Here is a 27,933-nt window from a genome sequence, read left to right as displayed (position 1 = left end):
CAAGGTACAGGGTTGTTTCAGGAAAGGCATCTGGAATAGCCTTTATAAAAAAAACTATATAATAATAATAATAATAATAATAATAATAATAATAATAATAATAATAATAATAATAATAATAATAATAATAATAATAATAATAATAATGTGAGGAAAATGCACCTAAAACGTTATTGCAATTTCTGCTCTCTTCTTCTCTTGTTTATTTATTGATTTGCACAAATGCAAGTACATAACAAAATGTACAATGTTGTTATTGGATTTATTAATTTATTATTAATATCATTATTGTTTTTGTTGTTGCTGTATTTTGATAATACAAACAACATTTTCAAATATGGTTTCAAACTGTATTTCAGACAATACTTCTGTTATTTAAGAGTACGGGGGAGAAAGCTAAGTGTTGAGATCACAAGGAGCTCTAGGATCGATTCGTCAGCCTAATTCCGTTTTCCTGACTGCAAAGCCGCGCGGCAGTGTGTGTCACTCAGTCGTCCCGATGCGGCGTGTCTAAACTAAAGAAAAAACAAATAGGAGAAAAAGAACTTGCTTCAATCCAAAATGAGTGACGATGCAGACTCTCCTCCTGAGAGGTTAATGAAGGTAGGTCCTTTTTGACAATTATTTCTGATGTTAGATTGTCATACGGAAGCTAATGTTTCATTAAAACTCAATGGTTGTGGCTAGCTTAGCAGTTAGCCAGGTGGTAGAACTTATAATATTTACCCATTTATCACCAGTGTAAACAGCGCGTAATACTACATAAGATATTTTATTAGCTCAAGTTGAAAATTAAGTGTGTTCAGTAACGGCATACATGTTTTGTTTGAAAAACTAGTGCTTATATAAAAGGTTTGTGGCTAGCTTAAATGCTGGTTTGTAGCATTTAGCATAACAAAAAGTGACGATACATTTTAAAATAGAATGTTTCGGTTGCAATTTTAACTTTAAAGCACACTTTATTTTATTATTAATTTTTTTCTCATTTTCTGGTGGTTACTTTTTATGTTTTATTTTATTTTTTATATTTTTTACAAAGTTGTGTCGAATAGCTAAGCTACTAAGTTATGTTAACATTGGGCTCTTAGCTTCAAAAACAACTTTATTAACATATAATTAACATCAACTTTAATTACATAAATGCATTTGTCTTTCCAGGACTTTCAGTTTCGTCAATTGAAGAAGGTTGAAGTTTTTGAGCCGCCGGAACATTTGCCTAAAGACAGATCTAGTCTTCTTACTGTATCTAACAAATACGGATTAACATTCGTGGGACTCGAGAGAACATTTAAAGTCTACCAAACTCAAGATATTTTGAGTGCTGATAAAGCGGATCCTGGTTTCATAGGTAAGGAAATATTTGCATTTGTTTGAACGGTAGCTTTAATACTTTGCTCTCTTTCACTCCAGTTTATTCATGGTAACCTGTCTGTTTCAGTCAAGGGCACACCACCATTAGCTACAGTGACTGTGGAACTGGCTCTGCATCATTTGGCTCTCAGCTGTGATGAACTTACATTGTCAGTTTGCGGTGTGGAAGAGGAGAATTTGTTTCTGACATTTTATGATGTTCGCACCTTCATCAATGGGGTAACTACTCAAATTTTTTATTGCGTAATATAATTAAGATAAAAAAAAACAGGTTTTTACTGCAATGTTGCTGTCAGTAAAAAAAAAATCAGTTTAGTGATTAGAAAAAAATGATTCCACTTTGCCTAATAATTTGAAAAAAAATGAACTCAACTGGTCAATAAACATATTCATTGGCCTAAGTAAGTTTTTAGGAAATAGTTTTGTTTTTTCTAGAAAAAATGTAATTGTGGCTCTTAGTGAAATTCCCTCTCTGAGTTTAAAATATTTATTCATTTATTTACTTTTCAGAAATCAACACAGAAGTTGCCTTTTGCAACCTTTCGGCCAGATGTGCCACCTGGCACTTTGGTGCAGGACCTGAAGTGGAATCCAGCGAATGTCTCTATGCTGGCTGCTTGTCTGTCTGATGGCAGCATGATGATTCTGGATGTTACAGATCTTGTGAAAATGCAGGCTAAGCTGCCCTCCACAAGTGGCATCACATGCAGTGAGTTTGACTTTAGAAGTCATTTGTAGGTTAAAATTCTTCTTAAACTTAAAATTCTTCTAACTTTCTCTACTTTTCAGTCGGTTGGAGTCCAAAAGGAAAGCAGGTTGCTGCAGGAAAGATGAATGGCACTGTTAGTCAATATACACCGGTAAGTGAATTCAATTGAATTAAAAAGGTACTTCTTTTTGTTCTTTATAATCTTGAACACTTTTATTCCCTGTCTTTTAAAGGCACTGGAAGAAAAAAAAGTCATCCCGTGTCCACACTTCTACACCTCTGAGGACCCTGTGAAGGGTAGGATGGCCATATATTTTATGAAGTTACAAACACAAAATGACTGCATACTTGTCAGTTTATTGCATGTCATCAGTAAACTTTAAATTTCTGGTGTTGTTAATAACTACTCCATCTTTCTGTGTGGCCCATGTCTGTCTTTCCCTCCATGTCTTGCAGCTCTGGATGTTCTCTGGCTGAGAACATTTGCATTCGCAGTGACATATGCTGCTGCAGATGGGTCTTTAGAGACCCCTCCTGAGCTTGTGTTGGTCTCCCTGCCTGTAAGTTTGACAAACATGTGTGATCCACCTGATTCAATCAACCACATCTTTCCTCGGTAGCTCTAAGTACCGCAACGCAAATCCAGTATTATTTAATTAACCAGTTTTTAGAACATGGTTTCTGTAACGCAGAAATAATGCAGTTATTGTGTTGGACTCACAGTGTCTTCTTAAATTTAGTTCAGTATCTTCTTTTTTGATCAGGCATAGTATTCTTGATTCAGGGGTACAAGGTGTCAGGTGTAATTTTAATAGACATTTCATATGCCGTAACTCAAAAGCTTGTTATCATGTGACCAGTACAATTGTTTTTGTTAAACTTTTGTAGAAAAAGGATGAAAAGGTGGATACCAAGTATTTGAATTTTGGTGACATAGTGTACGGCACCTGCACCGAACGACAACATCACTACTTCCTAAGTCATATAGAGGACTGGTAAGAATCATTTTTATTTAAAGCTATGTAATTTAAAGGTGTCTTCATTCTTTCAAGTTGAATGCAATTTTTTTGTAATATAAAGCTTGGCTTTCTTTTCCTTTCATCCAGGGACCTTGTTTTTGCAGCGTCAGCCGCTTCTATTGAGGTCAGCGTCATTGCAAGACAAGATGACAAGGTATAGCTAAAAAAGAAAAAGTCAAGTATAAAGATATTTAACTTTTATGTCAGTAATACAATAAAGGAGATTCCCTACAAATGCTTTCTTTTATTTTTATATTCTATAGTTTGAAATACCAATATTTTTAAAGGCTGCTAGATTCAACACCCCACAATGTGTGACACTTGTTTGGGACATTTCACTCATCCCTTTAGAGAGCAGAATGTTTTGGATACAACTGCACTGAGAAGGAATCTTTTTAGTTTCTTTGTTTTCAAGTTTCCGCAAGAGTTTCATTAGTTCAGCTCTTTCTCAAATGTTTTCTTTTTTCTCCTGGTAGATGTGGGAACTGTGGATCCTTGAAGATGCGGGTAGGGCTGAACTACGAGTGACCGAGTCAAATGAAGACACTCTGCCTCTTGGTTTGGCAATAGACTACACCAGCCAGCAGGAGATCTACATTAGTAAGTGCCTTTGACTGTCAACTTTCTGCTTTTCAAGTAAAAACATTTGATTCACAAAACGTCAGTTACATATCATATGAAGAAATTCATTTTTCTAAAAGCTTTAGAGAAGCTTGATGGTGTTCATCTTTCTTAACAGTGGGTGAACTTGAGTTATGTACATTTACCTGATTTTTAAAGACATTTCAATCTATTTTTTTCAAGTTTGTGCTGATGTTAATTGATCAGGTTTAAATTTAAATGTACAAAAAAAAAACTCTGCTTCAGTGGTTTAAGTTCTTAAGGACAAATAACGACTGCTGGAAATTCATGTGCAGTTAAATTAAATGTAAGTCCAAGCTTTGTGAAAATTGATTTTAAAAATATCAATTTAGTGGGGAAAAATTTGTCAGACTGGTAACAGCAGAACCGTTTGTCAGTTGGATATTTGGTTTCCTCTGCAGCTTTGATGTGGACTGATCAAAACATTCTAATCTGTTTAGCAGAAACAAATAAAACTGGATGAAGTTGTTCTATTGATTTTAATAGGAAATTTAACTTATGCAGATTCGTAACTGTTGAATAAAACAGACTTATATATTAGTTTTTTTACATCCTTTTTTGGTTTATTGCATTAACAGCATTTATTTTTGGATTGCTCGAGGTTAGTCGAGTAACCTTGAAGACAGATGTTGGTTAATACTTAGCCCTTTTGCTGCACAAATAGACAGACAAAAGTTAACTTTTGTTGAGTGTGTGTGAAATTAAAGTTTAGTTACTTTCAACTCTATCTATTATTATTCTTTTGTTTACCGTTGTATGTTTTGTATTTGTACTTTTCTATTGATCGGATTGAAGCTCAGTTCCATCAGGCTGCTTTGTGCATACAGCATTTACTGCAGTGCTGTATTGCAGCATGCGCAGAGAATAATGATCAGCTGCCGTCTCAGTGCACTCTTTTATCTTAACCGGCCAAGTCTGCCAGACATTCACGTAGAACTGCTGTTGCTGTCTAGTCACATCCCTCACTGCTCCCTCTGAGAACTCACTCTCCATCCCAAAAAGGAAAAGAATGCAGTTTGAGCAACAGTACACCACCAATGTAGTCTGTTCAAAATAAGGCTGTGTGTAAACAAAGCACAGGGCGTAATGGAAAAAACTCATTTGTACGCAAAACAAAAATTGTCTAATTAAAAATGGCTTGGGAACCATAACAAGCAACAAAGCTCAGACAACTGTGCTGCAGAATGCTGATGAGCTTTTCTCACACTTCTCTTTTTTTTATCATTAGTCTCCTCTCTTCTCAATTTGGCTTCAAACTTTGCTTTGACAACAAAAAAAGGGATTAATTGCTGTGCTGTATTTCAATAGGGGGGGGTACTTTGTCTGTAGAACAAAATAAACCTGAAACACTGAAAGAATTATTAAATGGGTGTGTTCAGTTTTCTCCTTCAGGGAGATGAAACCTGTAGCTCAACAGCCTTAGAACAAATCATGATTATGATGATCGAAAAAAAATCGGTCTTGAATAAGTTTAACTAATTGAACTTAAGTCCTTCCATCAACATAAAATCTACAAATGAAGGACCCACTTCAATGAAAATCATGATTTTGGTGTCTTTAACATGTTAGGTGGTGGGTGTGAGCACTAAAGAGAGCACATACAGAGATGAATGATGGGGAAGGGGGCGGGCTTTATCCATGCTAACAGTCCCGCCCACTACTCGGAGGTGAATTTCTAATGAATTCCTACCGCTCTGCAGAAGCTACGTGCTAGAAATTGACATAGGATTTTGGATTTTTGGCTCAAAACTGCATAATCATAATTAAAAGACAACTGGGAAGGCTTTTACAATAGAACAAAAGATGATCAGATAGAGACTTTAAATAAGTCACTGCACAGTCTAATATATGCCATTTGTGCTGTAGATGTTATTTCAATTCTTTAGATGAGATTTTGTCTCCAGCCCACAAGACACTGCAGGATTTTGGAAGTACAGGAAAGTGGGTGTGAGTGGTAGAAAGGTTTGAGGGTTTGGCACGAAGAGGAAGCCGGTGGGCTGTTTTCTGCCACTTCATGCATCTTTAGAATTGCGCTGTCCATATAAATGCAGATACATTTTTCAAACCAAATGCATTAAAGGCAAAGAAAAAGAAGTGGAAACACCCTAACGCACTAACATCTTTGTGCACATCCTGTAAGTATTTTTAAGCTCCATGTGACATAAAGCAGTTTGTGATCACAAACTGTGTGCACACATCACTTTTATTTCCCCTGTGAAGCTGTTTTTATTAACTGGAAATAGCATCGAGCAGGAAGTCAAATATTTTCTATGAGCCGTCTGTAAATGATTATTCCAAACTGAATCCTAATTAATGGACTTGACAGAATTTCCTGCCAGATAGCTTAAAAAAAGAAATTTCTGCTGCCTCTGATCAGCGGGAGGCTGCAATAAAAAAAAAAAAAGAATATTGATATCAAGGCATCAATTTTAAGCCAATTATTTGTTTTATTTTAATTTTTTTGTGTTGCTGAAAGGAGATTAACACTTTTAAAAGGGTTACTGTAGAAAACTAGTCATTGATTTTTGATACCTTCACTCGCCCACAGCCGATGAGAAGACCTTACCTCCAGCACCCACTCTGATGATGCTGTCCACAGAGGGATTGCTCTGCTCATTTGCTTTAGTCAACCAAAACCCTGGGGCCAAACAGCTTGTCTCACCCCCTACAATGCTGACCCCTGAAGGGGAGAGGCTACCAAAGCCAGGTGAGAAGGCTGTTATGGAGAGGGTTGCAGGTGTGAGTTTTGGTCATCCTCGTAAGTAGCAAAAAAAAAAAATTCAAAATTTTACAACTTGTTAATAGTCTGTTGCTTGATTTTAAATTGTTTGCGCAGAAAATCAAATGAAATTTTTCTTATCCTAACCATAAAGTGTAATCTAAAACTATGCAGTCTCCATTTATATTTTGTGAAAAGTGACTTTGTTTTTTTGTGGAATCAGATGACGAATACTTTTCTTTCTGTTCAAAGGTTCCGTGGCAACAGCACCAGCCAAGATTCCTGCTGCAGTTCCTTCTGCTCCACCTGCCTTCCCGAGCATCAGCCTCGCTTCTTCAGCAGCTGCGCCCAGTCCTCCAGTCTCTTCTGCTCCGTCCTCCATTATTCCTTTTAGCATGGCTCCAACGGCTCCTGTGACATCAGCCTTCTCCGGCTTTAGTTTCTCAGTCCCATCAACCTTCTCCACCACCTCTGCCCCAGTTGCAGCTTTCGCCTTGGGAGGATCTGTGCCTTTTGGCTCAGGGTCCTCTGGCTTCTCATTTGCCTCCAAACCTCCGTCTGAGACCCCGTCCGCACTCTCGGCGTTTTCGTTTAATTCCCCTTCCGGCAAACCACCAGCAGTGGCTGCCCCGTCTGCTGCTGTGGCACCTCAGAGCCTTTCAACAGCCTCACCGCCCACAGTCAAACTTAGTCTGAATGAAAGGTAGACAACAAAAATAATGTGACCTCTATTTGGAGGCTCTTACTCATGAATTAAAACACAAAACTTTGTTGTGCTCTCCAAGATTTTCAGGGGTGGAGGCTTCAGCTCCGGCTTTCTCTTTGCCTAAAGCTGTTGTTTCCAGCTCCAGTAGTTTCAATGTGCCTCCAATCTCAGCCTCAAAGCCGCCAGCTGTATGCGGTGAGAACACGCTTTGAACCCACATTCATGGACTCACACATACAGATAAACATGGTGGCATTCAAATGCGTTATTGATTTATTGGGATTTAATGTTTATCAGCTCCAGTGCACCCGGTGCAGACTAGTACACCTCCAGCCAGTGTCCAGAAACCTGCTCCTGCTGTCCAAGGACGTGTCTCTACTATGCAGGTAGTACTATTCTGTTACTATAACAAAAAGGACAATTCATACATTATTCTTGTGCGTCTTCTAAGATTTCAATTGTTTAAAGCATAGAGAGATTATAAGGTTGCCCAGAAACGTTTACTGGTTGGGTTTGAATTTAATAATAAATAGGTGCTTTGTTTTTGCACTAACTAAATTAAAGGATTTTTTTTATCCTTTTTTTTTTCCATTATGTTTTTTTAATTAATCTTCTTTTTCCTTTTGATTGGCAGCAAACTTATTTCCTAATGTTTTATAAAATGTATATTTTACCATATTTTAGGACTATTAAGTAAGCACAGACCTGATCATTATAGGCGTTTTGGTCATTAAAGTAAAAAAAAAAAAATTAAAAAGTTAAAACAGACAGATTTCATAGAATCTTAATTTTGAATTTTGCTGCTAACAACTGAAAATGTAAAAAAATAAAATGTAAATGTTTAATGTTGGAAAGGTTTAATCACTTTTTTTTGTTTTTTTTAATGATTATTATATTTTAAGACATTTACATTTGCTCACTTATGTATTTATATTTTTCATTTTCACTGTCATTTCTTCCCGTTCCTAGCAAGCCGTTAGCGTGAAAGCCCTGGAGAAACAGCTGCAGCAAAAGAAAGACTCTGATCCCATTATGGCTGGAATTTTGGAAGAGGTAAGACATGTCTGACCACAGCGGCCACACTTTAGTGCTCACAGGTAAACTGCTTCCTGTTCCAAGTTCTAATTTGGTGAACTTTCATTCTTCACAAACTCCTTATAACCTTAGCTTACTTTCCAGCTACAATTATATTGTTATTTCTCAATATAGTTGATGTAGATTACACTTTTCTTTGTGCAAACTGCAAATATGCAAATCTGCCTGTAATTATAGTAATTATCAGATGCTGTAATTCTTGTAATTTGTGGTTTGTAATAATCACTGAAAAAGCTTGACTACATATGAAAAACTGACTTGAATTTACAAAACAAAATAACCAAAAAATATAGAATTCCTCACTATTTATCCAAAGCCCCTTTTAACTGTGCTGTGAATGTGTGCTTTTCTTTTTAGATTGCACATTTTCAGAAAGAGTTAGATGACCTGAAGGCACGCAGTTCAAAAGCTGACGTCAGGGTCGGCACAAACGATGACATGAAGGATCTGAGGAAAGAGTCTGAGGACCTCCACATCTTCACTCTGGAGATTAAAGAAACGACAGAGGTAAGACTTTGTTCTGAGAACCATTTGTTCAGGGAGAAAAGCATGTTTTGGATGAATGATTCATCACTGTAAATATAGTAAACTCAATAAAAAAAAGCATCACTAACGTAGAGGATGACAATGTTGGAATTTCTTTTCCTTTTGACAACTTTTTAAAAATTGTATGATGTTACAATCGACACCTTGTAAGATTTTTCGATATTTTCTTGCCCGTGTTGAAGTCTCTCCATGGTGACATTGGCACGCTGAAGACCACATTACTGGAGGGCTTTGCTGGGGCGGAAGAAGCCAAGACGCAGAACGAGCTGGGAAAAGATAAAAACTACAGACAGCTGTTGTACAAAAAACCTCTGGATCCCAGAAGTGAGGAGCAACTCAAGGTGAGGAATAAAGCAGCAGATGAGTTGTATTTACAGGTACGATTACAGATGTTTTAAAGCAGTAAAACCCTCACTACACCCTTCATACACTTTTCTCAGACAGACATGAATGTTTTCACTCCTTTCTTTCTTGTTTAAACTCTCAAAGTTCAAGCCTTCATAGAAAAACAAGTCTACTGTTATAAAATGAAAACAGGATCTGATTGCGATCAAGATTTATGTAGATTTGGCAAATTTAGTTGCTGTAAAAAATAATAAATATATATATATATATATATATATATATATATATCCCGCAGTGAAAGGTGTACCAAAATTATAGTGAGGGACCACTGTACTTCATATGCCAATTATTGAGGTTTCTTTAAGACAAATAAAAGTCTTTTGGTCATGGTGTGTTCCGTTGTCAGGAGATTCGGAGGCTGTACCAGTACGTTAAATTTGCTGTGGAGGATGTTAACGACGTGTTGGATGTGGAATGGGAGAAACACCTGGAGAAAAAGAAAAAGCAAAAGTGAGTGTGGAGGATCACTTATTCAGCTGGAACTGAATGCGTCTGTAAACAACTTTTAATAAATAAATCCTTTCTTTTCAGACACATGGTCGTGCCTGGACGTGAGGGTCTTTTCAATACATTGTCCAACAACCTGTGCATCATCAACCAGCAGAAGAACCGACTGGATCAGCTGATTCAGGAGCTCAGTGCTCTGCGGCTCTACAGCAAAACCACTGCTCCTACCATTAACCAGAACACTGCAGCAACATCAGATGAGTAAGAGCTGTCATTAGGCTGAGAGGACTTGACAAATTCAAAAGTGTATAAATGTGAAAAAGGCTGTGATTGGAAGCACCTCAGATAATGATTTTAAGGCTCAGATTCAAAGAAATCTTTACTTCAATAAGCTGGAATTCCCTGGATTTTTTTTTTGGAATGCATTCATAGTTTCACAACTTAATATAAAATGTTTCTGTTTTATTAAAGCTACAAAGGTGAGCTGGAGAATTTGGAGGAGGCACTTCTGAAAGCCCGGCTTGAAACGACTCCTCCTGAGACAAAAGTGAAATCAGCAGGTGTGGAAGTACATTTTCACAAAAATTAATTTTTTGAACCTATTCTTCATTTCATTTGAGTTAAATAAGTTTTTTATTTTGGTGCGTTTGTCAAGCAGTCAAGGTTTCTCCTCTTAAACAGTCCCAACTGCGCAACTTCCTGTCAAAAGGGAAAATGCCTCCTGTGCGTTCAACTGCACCAGGTACTGTTATATGTGCCTTCATAGTTGAATTGAATCAAATTTGTTCCGTAAATAAGTTTCTAAAGACTTAATTGTTTTCCAGCCAACTTGTCGCGCTCGGCCTTCCTGGCCCCTAAAAACCTTGAGGACTTGGATGATGTGAGCTCAACGTCCTCCTTATCGCAGTCTATAGAGCTTCTCCCATCTCACTTGGAGTTGGAGGAAGAGGAAGAACTACAGCCCCTGCAGCCTTCACCTATGAATTCCATGACCCAATCACTTCCCACCCCACGTCACCCCACTGTTGTTCGAACGCCCTCCATTCAGCCAGGCTTTGGAGCTATACAGTCCACCCCTCTAACAAAGATGCACCCTGTTCCTGGTATGGGCTTTGTGCTAAGCCCCATTATCAACCCTGGTAAGTAAATCAAACATGTTTGGCCTTTTTCCAACCTATCAAGCTTATAATATATTTGAAATGAAATTTCCTCATAGCACAGCCAAAAGAATACTTTAAAAAACACTGTTTCATTGAAAATGTTTTATTTTAGTTCCTACAAATAGGATTAACCTCAGCGGGGCTGAAAGTACTGCGCTTGCCACAAAGACGGTAAAGCATGGAGCACCACCTGCAGAGCGGAGCATCCCTGTGACCATCTCTGCCCAGCAGGCTGCTGCCACCGCGGCTCTGCGGAGACAAATGGCCAATCAGAAGACGGGTAGGAGGAACAATCAGCTCAAAAATTCACTTCTAAGTAGATTTTTCCCTTCAATAATGTGCACACAAGTCAAGTTTTTGTTGCTTTGCAACATCTAAACCACAAGGGGGAGACAAATCTCAACATATAAAAAAGAAAAATTCCCATCAATAAAACCTCAGGAAACACTAAATAATGGTCCTGAAGGAAAACTTACTGAACCTAAATTGGCCTTCTGATACTCAAGGCTACAACAATAAAAACTCACATTTTACTCCTAAATGCTTCTATTTTAATTTTTGTATTTTTCTTCTTTTTTTCCAGCTGTTGTCAACACTTCTTTGACAGAGTCCACCTTAAAAACTGTCCCTCAAGTAGTGAATGTTCAGGAGCTTAAGGACAAAGGGGCACCTATGCCAGTGTCCTCTATGGTCAGGTAAAAAAAAAATCAAACCCTGAACTGTTTTTAGAAGAGGGGAAAGTCACTAACTTCACTTTTTTTATTTGTGTCATGTGTCATGAAAAGTAGCCAATTGCAATTATGATTATCTATCAACACCAAGAATATTTTAAAAAAGATTTAAAAACATCCTGCTTTTTTAGTAAAAAAAATAAAACTGTCAAAAGATGGAGTGATTGCTATTGAATGCTGAGGGTTTCTGTCTGCTTAACTTACCTTAAAGAAAGCTTCTTTTTTTCAAGAGACAATAATACAATACAATACAATAATACACCACATAATACAAAAACAATAATAAAAAAAACCATCATATTATTTTATCAATTAAAAAAAACAATGTTTAATATTAGAAAAACTGTTATACCACTAAACATTAGATTGTCTCACACACCTGTTTTTTTTTGGGGGGGTATTTTGAAAACTGCATGTTTAGCTATTTATCTTTAATGCTAGATTTTTATAAACATGTTATTTTTTAAGATGGACACAAATACACTAAAATAATGCAATATCTATAAATAACATTAAGATGAAGAACAAGGCCATATTTTGATTAAAAAGTCTTGTGGCCAGCCAATTTTTTAAATTAAATAAACATGAACTTCATGTTCAGTCTCATATTTTCTTTGTGTTTAATAACTGTCCCACCCGTCTTGTTGATCTTCTGCAGCTCCTCGGCGCCAGATCCCTCAGTCCAGGGCTTCACAGCAGTTTCTAGCAGCCAAGTCAAACGAGTGAGTTGGATCTTTCTATCACTCTGCAGGCGGTTGCCAGTCAACTTTTTATTTACAAATCTTTTGTTTACAGTTGTGGTATTGTGACTGAAGTCACTCTTGTCTGTATGGATGATTTTTGGATGAATTTTCAGACATGCACTTTTTCATTGTAGTGTCGCACATTTTACTCAATTTCCTATTTAAAAATGGCGTCATGTTTTACATAGAAAAAGATTAGATAAGACATATTAAAATTATATATTTCCTCATAATTTTAAATAACATTCAACATGTGAAATTTCACGAACTGCTGACAGTTTGGCATCTGAAGACAGGCCTTCACTGCACAGGCGAGAAATACCTCATGTCCCTCCTGAATTTGTGCTACAATCTGCTGCAGTCTGACAGGAGAGCCACCTCATTCGAGTCCTGTTCCAGGACGAGTTCAAGTTCGTAAATGTGGACGCAAAAGGACACTGTGTGAATGTTTTGTTTTTTTCCTTTCCACCTGCTGAAAAGTGCTGACTTTGTGATTACGAGTTTGAATCTGCAGCGGTAAATGTGTGTCTTTGCAGAACACACCGGGTCTGCAAAAGATACCCACAGAGAATGCATCTATTCCACAGACAGGCTTTGTCTTTGGTAAGTGTTGTAAGATAAAATCTGTTTTGATGCAAGAGACCTAACATCTGCACCAATTTCTTTGTGGTTACACATAAACACATGACCCTAATTTTTAGTTAGGACTTTGTAAAAGCAAATCCGATTTTTAGCAGTTTTCTTACTCATGTTATGAATGTTTTTGTCCTCAAGGCCAACCATCCAAAACAGACCTTTCCGGGGGTCCACCTAGTTCACTTGAGCAAAACACCAGCAAGGCCTTCTCATTCACCTCAGGGTGAGTTAACACAAATGGCATTAAAAGAAAAAGGTGATGATTAGTCAGGGGAGAAAGTTTAGTGACTGAAGCTTTATGTGATTCATATCTCCATTAAAAATATTTGTAAAAATTATAGACAACTTTCTTCCAAAATCGTTGTCGTAGCTTGAGGATAAATAAACATGCTTAGCTCACATCAATAAAATCGTTTATTTATTTTGCTTGTTTTAAAACTTTTTTTGAAATAACTTTTTACCAGAGTTTGCACTTTGTAGACAGTCCCTTGGCAGCCGCCCCACTGCCGTCTCTATCAGCAGTATAGAGAGAGCTGTTCTCTTAAAAAAAAAAAATCTGATATTTTTTCTGTTGAAATGACTTTGTGGGTCATTGTTTGCATTAAGTTAAACCAATAAACCTGCGTTGGGCTCTTCCGGCGCGGCGGGGGGCTGCTTTCCTGGCTGGGCTGGGGCGGCGCTCTCTTTCCCTCCGCGCCTCCCTGCTCTCTGGCTCTGGGGGCCTTGCGGCGGTCCTGCTGGCCCTGGCCTGGGTGGCGGTCTTGGTCGCCCGGGGGGCGGTTGTTCCCTGCCTGTTCCCGTGTGGCGCTGGGGGAATTCCGGCTGCCGCTGCTGCTGCGGCGGGGGTATGGGTGTGGGGGTGGCTGGGCGCTCCTCCTCCTTCTTTTCACATTCCACCATCCATTTTAGAAGAACATAAACACTCACCTGAGCACAGGTGTTAGCTCACCTTTGCACTAATAGTTTGCATGATTGAATGAATGAAAGATTTCACACTAGTTGGTTTAAAGGCATAGGTATGCGTTCGTGAACACTATCTGTTTTGTGTGCATGTTGACATGTGGACATTTCTGCGGCTAGCAGGTGTGTTGATAATATTTGAGTGTGTGTGAACAGGCCCCGCCCTTTTTGTACTACATTTGAACCGTACCGTAACGATAAACAACCAGTAAACCTGTCTGCTCTATGCTGCTTCATGGTCTTACCCCCCTTCCCCTCCTATTATCACCCTCCTACCCCCCCCTCTCTCTAACGTCCCTCTCTCTTGTTCCCCTCTTTCCTTTTCCGTCCGGTCCAACACCAAAGATTTTCAAACATGATTGAAATTAATAAAGTTTGGCCTCAATTACAAAAGGGGTTTATTCAGACATACCTTTGGTTTGTCTGAAGATGAATAACCCCTCTTGTTAGAATAAAATATGTCCAACACAAGAGGCCCTCAGCTCTCATCTGTTTGCCTAGCTGTTGGACAGGACAAGTTAAAAAAAAAAAAAAAAAAAAAAAAAAAAAAAAAAAAAAAAAAAAAAAAAAAAAAAAAAAAAGTTAAACCAATAGAGACGCTTGCTGTCAGTTCTAAACATTTATCGAAAGAGTTATTGAGCCCAGAAATCCAAATCATTGAATATGTTGCTTACTTTAACAACCTGTATTGTGCGCTTCCTGCTCTAACTAGTGCCGTATTCCAATGGGTTTTAAAGCATTATGATCCATTCATGATATGCAGACTGTTATTTGAGTATTTAATTTAATAATCTGTGATAGGATGGGGACATCCCTAGAAAGTGTTATCAATTGGAAAGCAGTATTGTTGCCTTTGCTCAGTACTACAGATGTTTTTCATTCTTACTTCCTGGCTGCTTTTGCAGATCGACGGGCTTCAGTTTTTCATCTGTAACACAAGGTGCTGGATTGTCTCAAGGTAACCAACAGTGCAGCTGTGTGGTGTCGTGGCAGCTCTTTCCCCTCATATTTTCACCTAGTTTTACTCTCTTTGTCTCTGCAGGGAAGGATGTGAACAAGTTCTCCATTGGCGGAAATGGCAAAGGGTTGTTTGGCCAAACTGGAGAGGAGCCATTCTCCCTTCCCACTAAGTCAAACTCTCCTGGTCTGAGCAATGGGTCTTCAAGCTCATCGGCCAACAGTTTAGGGGAAGTAGCAAAACAGGGTTCCACTGTTACTGGTTCTAAGACAGAGCCGCAGCCTCTAAAGGCAGCTGGAGGGGAGACATTAGGCAGTTTTTCAGGACTACGAGTGGGACACGGAGAAGAAGCAAACGAATCCTCCACAAAGACCACTGCTCCTGCATTTTCCTTCGGGAATGCTGGACTTGGCCATAGCAAGTCAGCTCCTCAGTTTAACTTTGGTTCAACTCCCCTTAAGTCTGCCGAAGACGGGGCTGCAGCAGACATGCCTAAGGTGTCAGGATCAGGCAGCTTGTTTAAACCTCCTGATTCAAACTCCATGCCAACCTTTTCTATAACCCCTTCAACTACAGCTGCTTCAGCGCTGCCTACATCTTTAAGTAGTCTTCTTGCAGCTCCTACTGAACAGCCTAAAGCTACTCAGCAACCTTCAGAAAGCACATCGGCTGCTTTACCAGAACTGAGTACCAAGGAACTTGCTGTAGACCTGGCTAGTGTTCCGGCAGAACCTGAGCCTCTAGTGACTGCAGTTGCCACAACAACCACGCCAACATCTGCAGCACCAACACTTCCTATGGTCACTCCTGTCCCTACTGCAGACTCCTCTTCTACAGTTCCTGCAGAGACGGAAACAACTCTGCCTCCAGCACCACCAACTGCTTCTTCCACAGAAGAAGCCACCCCAGACCCCTCTTCTACACCTGCCGTCTCCACATCTACCACCGCTGTCCCACTTACCATCGAGGTAACCTCAGCAGCTTTACCAGCTTCCTCCTCAGAAAAACCAGGCTCCATTTTTACCTCTGCTACTCCTGCAACCACCACTAGCAATTCTGTTGGGGCCATACCAGCCATTAACACAGCTGCTCCCACAACCACTACCGCTGCAGTTATCACCAGTGCAGCAACGACAGCTGCTAATGTGTTTGGGCAGCCTGCCGCTCCTCCTGCCTCTTCTGCCCCTGCAACTACCGGATTCGGCTCATCTGGATTTGGCGCACCAACAGAAACCGGTTTCGGCAAATCTGTATTTGGCGTGGGTGGGTTTGGACAGCCTGCTAGCATAGGAGGAACTTCGAGTGGCTTTTCATTCACCCAGTCAGCATTCGGAGCAAGTTCAAGCAGTGCGACCACTGGAGGAGGTGGTCTTTTCGGTGCTCCCACTGTTACCAATGCAAGCTCCTTCTCCTTCGGCACCAGCAGTTCCAGCACACCCAGCAGCACCGGGCTGTTTAGCCAAAGCACCCCGTCAGTATTCGGCCAGAGCTCTGGATTTGGGCAAGGATCTATGTTCAGAAATAACACCACCACATCATCTGCGTCAGGCTTCAGCTTTGGACAGCCCTCAGGTAAGCAAGTTGAATGAAATCAGTTCATCTTCGTGGCGTCTGCTCTCTGGGCTCGAAATAATCCATTCAACAAATTCACGAATGAATTTTCCTTGCCTATTTTTCAGGGTAAACATTTTTTTGCTAGTTCCTAATATAGGAATTCACTTTTTTTCATTCAGTTCAAATCACTGATTTTGTGAAAACAGTTGTTATAGCCATAAAAAATTAGTTTTGCTGTGATATTTAATTAATACATTCAGCATTTAATCAAACCACGTTGAGTCATGGTTAGTTATGTCGGTTTAATTACTTTAAGTGTTTTCCAAAATACATTTAAAAACATAATCAAAATGTCATACATTTGTGCACTAATGAAGATGATTATTAATTTCAGGATAAATCCTCATGTAATGTGAAAACTAAGACCTTACAGGCTCTTCAAAATAAAATAAAAACGGTTGTCGCTGGGCATGATGCGACCGTCTCCGATTAGAGCTATAGGGCTTTAAACAGTCAAACCTCATCTTACATTTTTGAAGTCAACACAACTTGACAACCTTTGACTTAATAAAAAATGTCCGTTGGGGCCAGGGAAGGTACCCGTCTGTGTTTGCATAAATTGACAGCAGGCGCGTCTGTTTCCAGCGGTATTATCTTGCACGACACCTGTTTTATAAAAATAATGCCCCGTTAGCTTAAGTAGGTCGAAGGGTGTTGTCTCGTTCCCAGACATTTTTTGAATTCCGAGCACATTCTGAGAACCGCCGCGTCCATGTGGACAGCTGATGCTACAGTTAGACACAGCTTGTCATTCCTGCTTCCTGTTTAGACACACATGGTGGACTTCAAGATATTGTGAAAGTTTTTCTGCTGATGCAGAGTGTGGAACATGACTTTTTCTGTCCTACATTCTTTTGTTTTGTTTTGTTTTCTACTAAAGGTTTTGGCTGTTCGGCGGCCACACCTGTGTTTGGCCAACAATCCACCACTGGGAGCATATTTGGACAGGTATGGTCCTCGAATTCACAATGATTCAATGCCTTTTGAACCAATTTTCATGAATACACGTCTTTGCTGGTTAATTGCCACCAGCAACAGCAACCTTCAACTGGTGGAGGTTTGTTCGGTCAAAGTTCGACCGGCGCTGCAACCTCGTCCTCTGGCGGATTCTTCAGCGGGTTGGGAGGCAAACCCAGTGAAGACGCTGCCAACAAGAACCCATTTGGTACCACCGCCTCCACTGGCGTGTTTGGCCAGAGCACGCAGTCTGGTACGTTTACAGTAGGGATGCCCACATTTTTTGCCGGGATGCGAGCTACTTTTGAAACAACCAGCTCCAAATTTAATTTTTTTATATTTATTTACTAAAATACAGACTTGTTTTGAGAAGCAGATTTTTAAATGAATCAGACAATTATTCAGAATCAAATTGCTAAACTTAGATGTGAGATTTTTACGTGATAATCATTCTTCCATCAAACTGACAGCTCTTTGAATTGTGTGTTGTCATGTCAGTGGCGCCACAGCGCACAGTGTGCCGACGACAGAAATGATCCGTGTACGTTTTGTTTAAGGTTCTGCTTTCTTGACCGGCCTCAGGCCAGTCAGGAAAAAATATGGCACATCGACTGTTACAATGCTCCTGACGCTAAACGCTCACAACTTTCTGAAGTCAAAGAGGAAGAAAAACTCCATATGAGCGAGCAGAGAGCTCGGTGTAGTTGAACTCGCATGTCCATTGACGTATGTTGATTTGTCATTCTTTCTACCTGTCAATCAAGTGACGTACCACACTCTGCAAGAATGATGATTGTCTGACAGCAACATTTTTTGTGTATTTTTGGTTGTCTGCAATCTACACAAACTTCCTTTTGACACATTGGACTCTCCTTTCTTAAATAAACATGTAAAAGGAAATGTCTGAACTTCAGGCATTATTTGTGTATTGCACCGAAAAGTCTGATGGACTGTAAATAAATCTGCTGTCAAAGCTTACATGTTATTGTTTCTTTCTCTTCTAGGGCCCAACAGCCTCTTTGGGAGCAGTAGCGCCAAGACCTTTGGATTTGGTCAGCCCTCCTTCGGGGAGCAGAAGCCCAGTGGGACCTTCAGTACTGGTGGAGGCAGTGTTGCATGTCAGGGCTTTGGTTCCTTCTCCACACCATCTAAATCAAGTAGGTCCTGCTTTATTATCCTTTTTTTTGAGCTGTGAATCCTTCATTACGTGGCGATCCAATTTGACTCACAAATCAAGATTGTGAAACACGATTCTTCAGTCAAAATATGTCTGAATTGGTGCTGTATGTATGTGAAAATTGAAATATATATATATATATAATCATCATTTATACAGAACAGATAAAAACACAAGGTTTTTATTAGAAAAAATAATATTTATCACTTTAAACAATGTCAAACTTTAAAAAAACTTCCTGGTTAACTTCAGCAGTGAACAAAACATAAGTGTCCCTGTAGTTGTGGATCCGTTTAAGCAAAAGCTGAAAATGTTCACAGTTTTTCCATCCTCAAAGCAATGCTGACTGCAGTCATAGTAGATAGATGGCAAGAAGACAGTAAATGAAGACACAGAAACACCTCAGTAAAAAATCTCTGTAATGAGTAGAAAACACTCAAAGTCCTTTCATCTAAACTGACAACAGACAGGTTTTACAGACTCACTCTTTTCATCTTTAGAGGAAATTGATCACACGATTTATTTTAGATGATCTTAAATTCATATTCGGTATTTTTTTTAGTCTAATCTATTTTTTAAATACCGGTATATCGAACAAATTATTTTTTCCCTCCAGAATTTCTATCTGTAAACTAAATTTCAGTCTCTTGTTTTTGATCTAAGTCAGTGCAAAAAACACTCAAAAGCTTTACTTTCAAAATGAGAAGTGTCACCAACACTTTACTTTGAAGAATGATTTACTTCCTCTGACCGTAGCACACACTGCACATTTACTGCAGTTTAGAGCAATAGTTACATTTTTTGAAGTGTATTTTTACCACACTGTACTTGATTCATAAGTGTCGCAAATAAGAGATTTTTGGGAACGGATAACAAGTATCCGAGGATTCGGATACTTGTTACAGCCCACTCTTTATCTCATAAAAAAATTTTCAGCAGTGTAAAGATAATGTCTAAATAACCTGATTTAGTTACAATTTCGATTTTGCATTCATGTTGAAAATGTGAAATTCAAGAAATACATCAAATCTATGAATTATTTGGTGTCATAATGATGAAATGTTTGACTTTTTTTTTTTCCTCAACTTGACCATCACTCATATCCACTGAGACATTTTCTTTTACTGAAGTCCCTATTAAAGGCCTTTCAATGGTTTGTGCTGTTGGAATCTAAGCTTGTGACATTAAGTCAATCAATGATTTACTGGGGCATGCTGGCTGTAATTTCAGCTCGCCTTGCTCTGAGGCTTTAAATTACTGTGATGTTTTCGTGTCCTAGTGTGCTGCAACACCATAGAACTCAACCTACTCAACTCAGAAGGACTTTGTGCTACAAAAACAGGAAAATCATGGGTGTAAAATCCCCAAGAAGTGGGGAAAAAACCCAGACAAAAAGAGTTGAAAGCCTCTTGACGCTTTTCTTACCTACTAGAATAGTTTTAGTTATTGTATGTACAGCTATGAAAGATAGTTAATCAACCTAATCTCTGTTTTTGTGTCCTTATTCCAAACATGACAAACATTTGGTTTCTTCAAGAAAATTAAGCGAACACACTGAGAAATGCTCTGAAAATTGCTTCAAAACCCTCCGAGCTTCTCACTAAGCAGTTTTCGACCAAGCCGGCACCCGTCCACTGCCCTCCTTTTCAAGCCTTCACCTTGTTTCTCTCTCTCTCTACAGCGAGCGGCTTTGGCAGCGCCCCCGTGTTCGGAAGCCCCCCTTCTTTTGGCGGTTCTCCTGCATTCGGTGGCGGCGCTTCATTCAGTTCAAGTCCGTCTTTCAGCAACCCTTTAGCTTCCCAGTCCAGTAAAGTGTTTGGCGAGGGAACAGCAGCCGCCAGCATGGGAGGATTTGGGTAATTATTAAAAAAAAAAGTATTTCAAGCAGTTATTGATTTCAATATGTGGCCCATTTTATTTGTTAAGTTTGCTGCTTTTGTAACAACATGAATACATTTGGTGTTGTGTGGCTTAGTGTAGTAGTATTTATGTTCTGCACCTACAGTCAATGTTTTGGTTTGGAACTATGTGTCATTCGGTTGTTTATGCAGCAGAGTGAGGAACAGCAGGTTTTGACTCACAGTGTGAAGCAACATGGAAATCCAAACATGTTTGTTTTCGCAAATAGAGCAAAGATGTCTACTTTATAAACTGGATTTCTTGTAAAAGCGTTCCCAGTGGTCCTTTTAATTGTAGCTATGCTATTTTAGGCAACATCCGAAAGCTGTGTTGTTTTCTAAGACATAGTTTCTGCAGAGTGACAGGAGTTTGTGAAAGTTCGCCTCTGAGTTGTAGGCGGGACTGTTCGTTGACTGTTAGACCATCATATTTTCTACGTCACCAATAAGTTCTTTTTCAGACTGCATTTTTATGTCTGCTCCTGATTCGCAACGATTTGAAAAAAGAAATACTCAGAAATGCAATGTTAGGCCTAATTTTCTTCATACATGTCCTCCATCATCAGAAGAAAACACCATTTCATCAAAGTGGTCCTTTAAGATGTCGCTTTTTTTTTATCTTACACCTTGAGTGTTTTTTCTCTTACTTAAACACCCTTTTATAGACCTAAGCCCTTTAAAACCAAAAAATATTTTACATTTTTTTATCATGTATTTCTTTTATATTTAAATCACAAAATGAGGAGATTATGATTCATTTGGTGCTTTTTTCTGACCTCACACAGTTTTAGTTTTTCTCCCTGAATTTTGCATTGAGTAGTATACTTGTTTACATGTTCTGTTAAAAATATAATCTCTCTTTTTTTTATTGAAATTAGTGTAACAGAAAAGTAGAATATCCAAAAAATGGTACAAAATCCCAGTAAGGTTATGTTTGAACATTTTAAAAGAATTACATTTACCTAGAAAATATAGTTTACAGCTCAAAACTCCCCTATACATTCAGGTTTATCTTGTTTGTTTGTGTTTCATCTTCCTTTTTCTTCAGCCTTTGCAAGTGTTTTCGCTGCAGTAAGCGTGACCACAAGCCTTAAAACTATGGATCTCTATGGGCGAGTAGATTATTCCCCCCAGATAATCTCACTCTGGGGTCATTCTGGCTGCAGATTAAACTGGCCAGCTCCCTCTGTTCTCCCCCAGTGTTTTGCTTATTCTCTTTCTCTCTCTCTTGGGGAGGGAGCGAGTCCTGTAGAAGAGATTAAATCCTGTTTAAATCCCTGTTTCTCAATCCCACATACAGATAAAGAAAGAAAGGGGGGAAAAGTGTCTATCTTGGCTCGCATTGGTCAAAACCCATCAAGGACCATTTTATTCTGTGTTTATGAATGTGTTCATTCAAATTGTCCCATAATCACCCATTTTCCAGTCAAACCTTCCATTTGACATTTGTTCCTGTTTTCAGTTTCTCCTCACCCCCCAGTGCCCCCTCCTTTGGGACTCTCGCCACTCAGACTGCGCCGTCATTCGGGAGCTTGGCCCAGCAGGGCCCTGGATTTGGAAGCCAGCCCAGCAGCTTCTCAGGCTTTGGCCAGCAGCCACAGACGGGAGGTGCGACTCCAACACTTGCATTCATTCCTCCGCTCCACTCGACTTGGGTTGTGTGGAGGGACTTCTGGGATAATTTGATGTTGTGTGCTCGCTTAGTAAAGCTCTGCAGCCTTCAGTTATTGATTTTGTGAACTCTTTGAAGCAAATCAGTGGGAAATAGGTTGTCCATGATGATTTATTTTTTCCTTCTATGATTTTAATAGTTGTATTTTTTTTTTGTATTGCAGGATTTTCAGGAAACGCATTTGGATCTCCAAATCCGTGAGTGTGTTTATTGATTTCTTTCACTTTATACTAATTAGCAGACATAAAAATGACTGAATGTCTGCTATAAGTTTGTTGAAACATATTTGAAAAGATCTTGTCCTACAGGCTGCTTAGTAATGTTAGATCTTTCCCCCTAAAGTAATTAGCTTAGCTCTCTAATCTTATCTTTTCCCTCCTCATCTCTCAGATCTGCTCTTCTCCTTCCTTTTTGTTCTTTTTTTCTTTCCTCCGTTCCTCTTCATCCGCTGTGGTGTCTCATTGCAGTTCACATCCCTCTGGCCTTCTTCTAGAAGAATGAACTTTAAATTGTGCAGGGGGCTGTGCAGATGAAGCGTTCAAGTGTTGTTAACAATCCATCACCATTTGTGCAGCTCATCATTATTACCGGCTGTTCTTTGCTATGTCAAAAACTGCCGTCTATTAATGTGTTTATATAAAAAATTTGAAATGTTACAAATTTTCATTCGCACATTAGAAATGTTACAAATTTATATTTAGTAACTATTATGCTTTGTGTAGTACTAACAAGTTGTTATAATTCTCATCATAGACCATTACAACAAAGTTGGATTAACAATCTCTAAAAGTAAGTCTGTTTTAAGAATTCAATAATTGAGTATTGGCCATCTCTGATTATTTGTTCTATTTCTAAAGTCCCACTCTGATCATCTATTGATCTCTTTAAATTATGATTATGCTATTAAACCACAAATTCAAAAACAGCGTTTTCTAGGACATACTTTCTGCAGAGCGATAAGAGTTTATTCGACATTAGTCTCTGAGTTGCAGTCGAGACCATCGATGTGGAGCAACCCCGCCACCCCTTCCCATCATCCATAACAGAGCTAGCGGTTACAACCCATCACTCCCCCAACCTAACATTACCAGTGCAACATAAATCCAATATTGGAGTTATCCAGCAGTACAGTTTTGAGCCAGATGCCAGATCAGGCGAGGAAAACAAAGACGTACATGGATCTAGTCGCCTACAAGTAAAGGCATCAGAATGGAGCGGAGCTGGGAGCTTGTAGCCCGCCTGTTATAGCTTCTATGTCACACCTACAACGGAATTTTTTCATCTGCTCCTGATCCACAGCGATTTAAATAAAGTCAAATACTCAGAAATGCAATTGTATGTTTTTATTTTCTTGATATATGACCTTCACCGTGAGAAAAAGGCCACAAGAATATGATAAAAACACCCAAAACACAATTTTTATCGGAGTGGGTCTTTAAAAAAGAAAAGAAAACTGAGATTTTGATAAACACGACTATTTCTGTTTGTTGTGCAGCAGCAGAGAGCACAAAGTTTTTTTTGTTGTTGTTGTCTTGCATGGAAAGTATGAAATGGTATGAAATGGCTCTAAATGTCATGAGCCAGCGCTCATCTGGCACGCCAAACTATAGTAAGAATAAATCAACAGAAAACCGATTGGATATGGCAGAGTGGAAGCTACGACACAAGTCATTGTTGTTGATAAAGGCAATTAGAAAGTCAAAGTAAATTTCTGTCAGACGATGGCATTCAGCCTCTCTGTTGTGTTCCCTCCCATCACCCCTGACAAAAAAACACACACATTCTGCACTAATCACACCTTCTTCAAATGCTTCACTTATCACATTTATTATCGAACAGCAGCAGCAGAGATTAGTTTTGACTGAACTAAAATATAAAGAAGGAGCTGCGAGAATGAACTGGGGGACAAAAATGAAATGCAGATGTCTTTTAGTTCTCTGTAAGCATGACCATGCTGCAATCTCATCTGTCTTTACAGAATAACCTGAATTATTCTGAATTTTTAGACCAAAAAATGATCCTAATAGCAGAAATGTTCAGAATCAGGTTTAGAAATGGTAAACAAGTAAAGATATAATTTAATATACCGCAGCAAGTCCTACTCGTTCTCAACATTTTTTTTGTTTTTTCCTTTCTTTTTCCAGACCGGGTGCTCCGTCGTTTGGCAGCTGGAGAAGCTGAGTTCCTCCAGGATCTCCTCAAACTTCACTAACAGCTTCCCCTTAAGTCGAGATGTCGGTGACTGAAGATAAAGGCTGGACAGTTGCATTATGGGTTGAAGATTCAAAATAACAGAAAAAGTCACATTCAGAGGAACTGAAAGCTCAGTTTATATCATCCATTCAAGGCTTTGTCATGCAATGTTTGTTTCGCCCCAAGACTTATAAAGTTTGATTCAAACTTTTTCACTGATTGCATCGGCTGATGGAAACTGAGCAGCTAAAGTCTTAACGGCTTCATCAGAGTGGTTTTCTTTACACACTTCACACATTCTTTGTAAAATGTAAAGAATGTGTTAAAGTTTGACTTTTAACAGATTTTGGCAGCAAGCTTCCCCTGGATGTATTTTTTTTACATTGAAATCCAGAAATAAATTGTAATTTTCAAACATTTTGGTGTTTTTGTATTCAGTTTCATACAATTTAAAAACAAATTTGAAACATAATATTAAAAATAAAAACTTGTCTGGTTATTTAAAACCGAGCCAAGATTGATCTGAGGGTAAAATAACTAGAATTAACATGAAAAGATATAAAAAAATAACGTTGAAATATTAACTGCTCTAGTAATTTTACTTGGTTATGACAGAAATAGTTTGTTTTTTTTAATCATTAATTAGTTGGAATCACTAGAAGAATGTTAATAGGAATTGCATAACGTCTTTAGTAAAAAAACAAATGATTTAACTTTGGATTTAAAAAAAAAGACTCAAATTTGAAACAATTTATGAATTAAACTAGTCTCATAAAGGTTATTAGTCTTTCTTTCAGTTTGACATAGAATGTGAAATAACATGATCCCTCAAATCTTGTTTTTGGTACACAACAGTGTTTGTGTTTTAATAATTCCTCCAACATGACGCTCGGCCCTGTTAGAGAGAACTCTTAGTCTGGGAAAATGTTGCTTAACATGGTTTTGAGTTCCAAGCTCAACGTTCACGCACAAGACCAGCGGTGACAAAATTCCTCTGTCAGATTATGGGAGTGCAGAGCGTCACTGTCACTCTGTCAGCCCTTATCTTGTGTCTCCTGCCACATCCATGAAGAGACGGCTCTGTGTTTCTTAGAAATAACACGTCAGGCTCACTATGTTTAGTTATGAAAATGAACTTTATTTCAATTCAAAGCTTAAAAAGATCAAACTTAATTCAGTTTGTAATTAACACAATTAGCTGCACATTGCAGTTTTATGACTTCAATTTAGTTTTGCAGTTTTATTAAATCTATACATTTCAAAAAGTCTGACTTAAGGCATACTGTATTTGTATGTTCCTTAAATACGGCTTTATTCACAATATGAATGCCTCGTATGTGCAGTAAACACAATAGTATTTTATTGATTTTATAAGCAATATCCCACACCTTTATTTATATATATATATATATATATATATATATATATATATATATATATATATATATATATATATATATATATATATATATATATATATATATATATATATATATATATATATATATATATAAACCTGTTTCTGCGAGGTGACGTCATTTCCGGGTGAGCTATTCCCAGTGCTAGCTGTGTGACTGCTGTCCTCTTGTTTGGCATTAGCCTTACTACTATTGCTTACTCTAAGGGTTATCTGGGTTAATATTCACATCTAGTACCTTTTATTAGCGAATTCACCACTGTTAAACCGCTTGCTGTTCACTTTTCTCATTTTGCTAAATAAACCACTTCTCTTTACTTAAACACCGCTAGCCTTAGCTTAGAACCTAGTATGGCCACCACCACTCCTTCCGCCTCTCCTCCTCTCTCCTGCCCCATGTGCCATATGTTTAGTGATGATCCTGCCTCCTTTAGTGAAGATAGGGGTAGGTGTGTTAAGTGTAGTCTTGTGTTAGACTTGGAGGCCAGGCTGGAGCAGTTAGAAGCGCGGCTCCGCACAGTGGAAGCTAAGCCGGCTAGCCAGGTCGTTACTCGTAGCGCGGGCCGCGCTACCAGGGCTAACTTAGCTAGCACCCCAGCGCCCTCCCAACAGCCGGGAGACAGTCAGGGGTTTGTACCGGTTGGGAGGAAACATGGTGCTAAACGCAAAAACTTAGAGCACCCGAGACTCCACGTTAGTAATAGGTTCTCCCCCCTCAGCGACACACCCGCTGAACACTCAACTCTGGTTATAGGCTCTTCTGAAGTTAGAAACGTGGAGCTCCCAGCGGCTGTCAGGTGTTATCCGGGGGCCAGAGTTGGTGACATCGAGGGGAACCTTAGGATGTTAGCTCAGAGTAAGTCCAGGTTCCGTCGAGTCGTGATTCACGCAGGCGGTAATGATGCCCGACGGAGACAGTCAGAGGTGGTTAAGTTAAACGTAACTTCGGTGTGTAAACTGGCTAAGACGATGTCCGACACTGTAATTTTCTCTGGTCCCCTGCCGAACTTAGTCAATGATGAAATGTACAGCCGCTTTTCATCATTTAACCGCTGGCTTTCTAGATGGTGCCCAGAAAACGGCGTTGGTTTTGTGGATAACTGGAGCGCGTTTTGGGGGAAGCCCGGTCTCATGCGGAGAGACGGCGTCCATCCCACCCGGGACGGTGCCCCTCTTCTTTCTAGAAACATTTCTGCTAGCCTTAGTCTGTTTAACCTGACAATCCAGAGACGAGACCCGGGCGCAGAGCAGCAGTGTAAAACGCTCCTCTGAGCCTCCCTTAGGGTTAGTGCCGGTGCAAAACCCATGCAGGGAAAGTCAAGCAGGTCCTAGCTTTAGTTTATGTGCTGAAAGACAAATGAAAGGAGCGCGTCATAGAAACCTTCAAGTGACAGACAGCAGTTCTCACAAGCAGAATTATGATGTCATTAAATGCGGTTTATTAAACATTCGATCCATTTCCTCCAAGTCCCTCTTAGTCAACGAGTTAATTACTGATAACAATCTTAGTCTTTTAGCCTTAACAGAAACTTGGCTCCATCAGGATGACTATGTTAGATTGAATGAAGCAACCCCCCCCCACTTATGCTAACTATCAGAAATCCAGGATTTCAGGGAAAGGAGGTGGTTTGGCAGTAATATCACAGTCTAGCTTACTTCTCAGCCCTAAAGTTAAAAATGCTTATAATTCATTTGAAAGCATCATATTGTCTTTAAGTCACCCAAACAGGAAAACTCGAAAACCTGTTTTACTCATAATTATTTATCGCCCCCCCGGCCCATATTCAGAATTTTTAACTGAGTTTTCCGACTTCCTATCGACTATTGTCTTAGATTCTGATCAAATTATAATATTAGGGGATTTTAATATTCATGTTGATGACCCCAGTGACTGCCTAGGAAAGGCTTTTGCAGCTTTATTAGATGATGTTGGTTTCACCCAAAGTGTGAATGAACCCACTCACTGTCATAAGCACACCCTGGACCTTGTTCTAACCCATGGGATAGAGATCAGCCAGCTGAGTGTCCTTCCTCTTAACCCCATCATTTCTGATCACTTTCTGATTACCTTCCAGCTTACACTGGAACATCCTTCTGCCCCAGTGAATAAGAAACAGCTTAGAAGAATCTTAACTGACCGTTCTGTGTCTGAGTTTAA

At 39.1% G+C, this 27,933-nt stretch overlaps 1 protein-coding gene across 4 annotated transcripts; it reads left to right on the top strand.

The window, feature by feature from the left end:
• The first annotated feature begins 440 nt into the window (after positions 1-440).
• nup214 (nucleoporin 214) lies at positions 441-24,775 on the top strand. 4 transcript variants are annotated; one of them, XM_011481723.3, is made up of 37 exons: positions 441-603; positions 1,159-1,348; positions 1,439-1,590; positions 1,882-2,080; positions 2,161-2,231; positions 2,314-2,377; positions 2,537-2,640; positions 2,969-3,075; positions 3,187-3,253; positions 3,576-3,699; positions 6,290-6,499; positions 6,713-7,163; positions 7,246-7,361; positions 7,464-7,552; positions 8,136-8,219; positions 8,619-8,768; positions 8,990-9,148; positions 9,559-9,662; positions 9,744-9,920; positions 10,131-10,219; positions 10,315-10,401; positions 10,484-10,798; positions 10,932-11,099; positions 11,403-11,514; positions 12,209-12,272; positions 12,830-12,896; positions 13,068-13,152; positions 14,795-14,847; positions 14,932-16,419; positions 17,342-17,409; positions 17,494-17,671; positions 18,423-18,575; positions 20,277-20,451; positions 21,956-22,101; positions 22,329-22,362; positions 22,919-22,954; positions 24,310-24,775. In XM_011481723.3, the coding sequence occupies exons 1-36, from the start codon at positions 562-564 to the stop codon at positions 22,950-22,952; spliced, it is 5,976 nt and encodes a 1,991-aa protein (XP_011480025.1). In that variant the 5' UTR covers positions 441-561; the 3' UTR covers positions 22,953-22,954; positions 24,310-24,775. The 4 variants fall into 4 exon arrangements, with proteins under 4 accessions (XP_011480025.1, XP_011480027.1, XP_011480026.1 ...); XM_011481725.3 differs by lacking the exon at positions 22,919-22,954 and having other exon boundaries at positions 442-603; positions 6,290-6,448; XM_011481724.3 differs by lacking the exon at positions 22,919-22,954 and having other exon boundaries at positions 442-603; positions 10,318-10,401.
• The last annotated feature ends 3,158 nt before the right edge of the window (positions 24,776-27,933 follow it).

This window comes from Oryzias latipes, chromosome 12 (genome assembly GCF_002234675.1).
Source record: "Oryzias latipes chromosome 12, ASM223467v1".
NCBI classification, from domain to species: domain Eukaryota; kingdom Metazoa; phylum Chordata; class Actinopteri; order Beloniformes; family Adrianichthyidae; genus Oryzias; species Oryzias latipes.
The sequence above is the reverse complement of the archived record's forward strand: the minus strand, read 5'-3'. Positions and strand labels throughout refer to the sequence as shown.

Bases quoted from the DNA above. Each gene is read 5' to 3' on its own strand.
- nup214 (XM_011481722.3), top strand. From the start codon at position 562: ATGAGTGACGATGCAGACTCTCCTCCTGAGAGGTTAATGAAG. The intron at 14,848-14,931 runs GTAACCAACAGT...TTGTCTCTGCAG, and splicing joins AGGTGCTGGATTGTCTCAAG to GGAAGGATGTGAACAAGTTC. The intron at 17,672-18,422 runs GTACGTTTACAG...TTTCTCTTCTAG, and splicing joins TGGCCAGAGCACGCAGTCTG to GGCCCAACAGCCTCTTTGGG.